At 33.4% G+C, this 3,803-nt stretch overlaps 1 protein-coding gene across 1 annotated transcript; it reads left to right on the top strand.

Moving 5' to 3' along the window:
• Positions 1-514: 514 nt before the first annotated feature.
• LOC120085389 (cytochrome P450 71AU50-like) lies at positions 515-2,962 on the top strand. The gene is made up of 2 exons (XM_039041343.2): positions 515-1,477; positions 2,104-2,962. The coding sequence occupies exons 1-2, from the start codon at positions 545-547 to the stop codon at positions 2,716-2,718; spliced, it is 1,548 nt and encodes a 515-aa protein (XP_038897271.2). The 5' UTR covers positions 515-544; the 3' UTR covers positions 2,719-2,962.
• Positions 2,963-3,803: the final 841 nt, after the last annotated feature.

Here is a 3,803-nt window from a genome sequence, read left to right on the forward strand (position 1 = left end):
TTCAAAATGCTAAAAATTAAGATCATGCTTATCAAACCGTAATAAAGATTGGTGTAATCGTAATGGAATTTATCATTGATGGATGAATTGGAATGAGTGTGAATCATAAATATAATTGTATTGTATTTTTTATCACGTTTACTTAAAATTATCAATTTTGTCACATTTACTGTTGCTGTTATCATAACCGTTACATATGAGGGTCAAACGGTGACGGTAACAATAAATGTCAAAATTCATAATTTTTCCTTTGAAAACAGCAACAATAATGGTCACAATAATGGCAACACGATACAACGTAATTTTCACACGCAATTGGATTGAGCACACTTCACTCGTCAATCAGTTTGTTTTTTTTTTATTATTACAAATTTGGAAGTAAAAGCCTCATGTGTTTGTACAAATGTAGAATATAAATAAATAACACCAAAGATAATCAAATGGGATCCACTTTTCACATTACCTTTTAAGTCGGGTAAGCATGACTAAAATGTAACTAAATATATATATATAGCAAAGCTGATCTTTACCCATTTTCCATTTCATGAGGTATAATTTGGTTAGCCTTAAGACCAAAAAGATGGGTTTGATTTGGATGATTATCATTACCATTCATGTGCTTGGTGTTCCACTTGTGTTTTGGCAATGGCTGCAGAGGAATAACAACAAAACCAAGAAGTTACTACCTCCTGGTCCAAAAGGGTTCCCCATTTTTGGTAGCCTTCATTTGTTAGGGAAGCTTCCTCACAGAGATCTTCACCAGTTATCTCAAAAATATGGACCCATAATGCACATCAAACTAGGCCTTGTGAACACCATTGTTGTGTCTTCCCCTAAAGCCGCAGAGCTGTTTCTGAAAACCCATGATCTTGATTTTGCAAATCGCCCTCCTAATGAAGTTTTCAAGCACATGTATTTTGGCCAAAACAGCATTGCGGTTTCTGACTATGGGCCTTATTTACGCAATATGCGCAAAATTCACACTTTGGAGTTGCTTAGCAGCCACAAACTCGATTCTTTCAAGCCCATGAGAAGGGAAGAAGTCGGGTTGTTGATCGAGGAGCTTCGTGGGGCTGCAAGAAGAGGCGTCGTTGTAAATCTTACTTCCAAGGTCTCTTCTCTCATTGCAAACATGATATGTTTGATGATCTTTGGTAGGAAGTTTGAAGATGATAAAGAACTTGATCATGAAATGGGTTTTAAGTGGATCGTACAAGAAGCCTTCAAATTGTTTGGAGCTTTTAACTTGGGGGACTTCATTCCTTTTATTGCACCTCTTGATCTTCAAGGATTGATCCGTCGGGCAAAATCTGTTCATCAAGTATTTGATAGGTTTCTTGAAAGGATCATAGATGAACATCTTCAATCCAACAATATTAATGTTACCGAAGATGTGGTAGATATCATGTTGGACATCATGGGATCTCGACAAACCGACTACCAAATTGATCGATCCACCATTAAAACCATCATACTTGTAAGTAAACAAACATTTTGTAAGATAATCCCTAGATCTCATTTTTGTTTTGTTTTGTTTCTTTTTACTGAATGCCTATTTGAGGTTTCATACCATATTATATGAGACTGGGTTCCATCTCAAAACCAATCCACAATAGGTAGAATAGCTCATATTCCTTATAAATATAATGTGATGTCCCTTGATTTTCTCCAATTTAGGATCCCTCCATTCAAGTGCTTAAAATTGTTTTTCACCGAGAAAAAGTCATAAAAAAAACTTTAATTATGTTAAATACTTGGTTTTAATACACTACAAGAAAAATCACTTTCAATGACGCATAAAACGCGTTGTTAAACATAAAAAAGAATCACTAAAAATGACGCTTTTATAAATGATGTTGCTAATAATAGTATTTTGTGACATATTTTTCAACGTGTTGCTTTAAATTAACTCTTAGCAATGGAAATTGGCTATGTTGCTAAAAAATTATCACTGAAAAGGATTTTTTTTGTAGTGATAAGTTGTAAAGTAATATGATTTTATTTAAATTATATTATAAATCGTGAATCTTTTCACTCTATACATTCGATTTCATTCTATACATACATTAAAAGGACTAATATTAACTACTTTTTGTTATTCAGGATCTGCTTCTTGCAGGAACGAACACTTCAGTGACCTCCATCGGATGGGCACTAGCTGAGCTCATTAGACATCCAGAAGTAATGAAGAAAGTGCAAGAAGAATTAGAAGAAGTTGTGGGTTTGAATAGAATGGTGCAAGAATCAGATTTGGTTCACTTGAAATACTTAGAAATGGTAGTGAAAGAGGTTTTTAGACTGCATCCCCCAGCTCCATTGTTCCTTCCACATCAAGCCCTCAAAGATTGCACAGTAAATAACTTTCATATTCCTAAATGGTCACGTATCATAGTGAATGCATGGACAATTGGACGAGACCCAAGTGTTTGGAAGGATGAACAAAAGTTCTTTCCAGAAAGATTTATCGGTAGTCAAGTAGACGTAAGAGGACGAGATTTTGAACTACTACCATTTGGATCTGGAAGAAGAGGTTGTGTTGGGTTACAAATGAGTTTACTCATGGTTCACTTTGTGTTAGCTCAGCTTCTGCATTGTTTTCATTTGAAGCTTCCAAATGGTATGTTGCCTGTTGATTTGGATATGACAGAAGAATTTGGTTTAACTTGTCCTTTAGCTCATGATCTCATGGTTACTCCTATTTACCGCTTACAGGAATAATACCATTAGTATTAAAAATATATATATACTTAGGAAGATAAATTCTTAGTGTGAATAAAGAGAGTATGATGGTCATACTTTCGAAGTATTAGAAATATTCTAAATGAAGTATGAGATTAGTCATCTGTGGTGGAACTTACCTTAGCCAATCAGACTTAATTATATGCAAGGAAGCCTCCACATGTATCATTTGATTACTATGTAATTTAATGAAATGAAATGAAGATTATATTTATTTATGCTACTAACTATTTTAGATACTATTTGGATACGTTTAATAATCATATATTAAAAATATAGGAACTTAATTAATTAATAATCAAATTAACGCTTCACATTTTTAATCTCTGGGAGTTTCTTGGAATATTTCATGAATTTCTTGTGTTTTATAGTTAGAATATGAAAGTAATTTTTTGGTATTTCTCCATCAATAAATTCAATATAAACCATGCAAAATAAAGTAGAAGTTTACATCTTAACGGAGGCGTGCAAAGGTTTCCTCGGGCCAGACGGAGATTGGCCCTCGAGTGCAAAGGTAGTGTTTTTTAGTACAAATCTTTGTAGTCTTTAATAAAAGATTAACTCTAAAAGAATTTAAGAATTTTAATTAGCTTAACATCTAAAAGGGTGTATTCCACCTAAATCACGTAGTCTGTATAAATTTGTAAACAAGTTATCAATAGATAAAATATTCTTTTATTTGAATAAATAAAGTGTTTATTTATCACTCAAATCCAATAAGCTAAAATCCAAGATTATTTAATGTAACTCAAACAATATGTGATTGACATACAAATGGATCGTGTTCAAGGAATAACCTAAAAGGTCTATAGTATATGGATAAAGTTTGGTACCTCATCCTGGTAACACTATGTATACGACTTACTTTGTAAATGTTACAATTGTTGTAAGTGTTACAAACAATTTGATCCAGTCACGCCCCAGACTAACCTCTAAGCCTGAGAAAGGGCGTGACTGCAGCAATGATCAACCCTTTGGCTGACATTTACTGCCTAATAACTCTTGCGGAATAACTCTGATACCAAAATATAACTTATATACAGTGGAATATCTTTAGGCCAAAA

Source organism: Benincasa hispida, chromosome 9 (assembly GCF_027475165.1).
Source record: "Benincasa hispida cultivar pf3 chromosome 9, pf3_genome.v1.1, whole genome shotgun sequence".
NCBI lineage: Eukaryota > Viridiplantae > Streptophyta > Magnoliopsida > Cucurbitales > Cucurbitaceae > Benincasa > Benincasa hispida.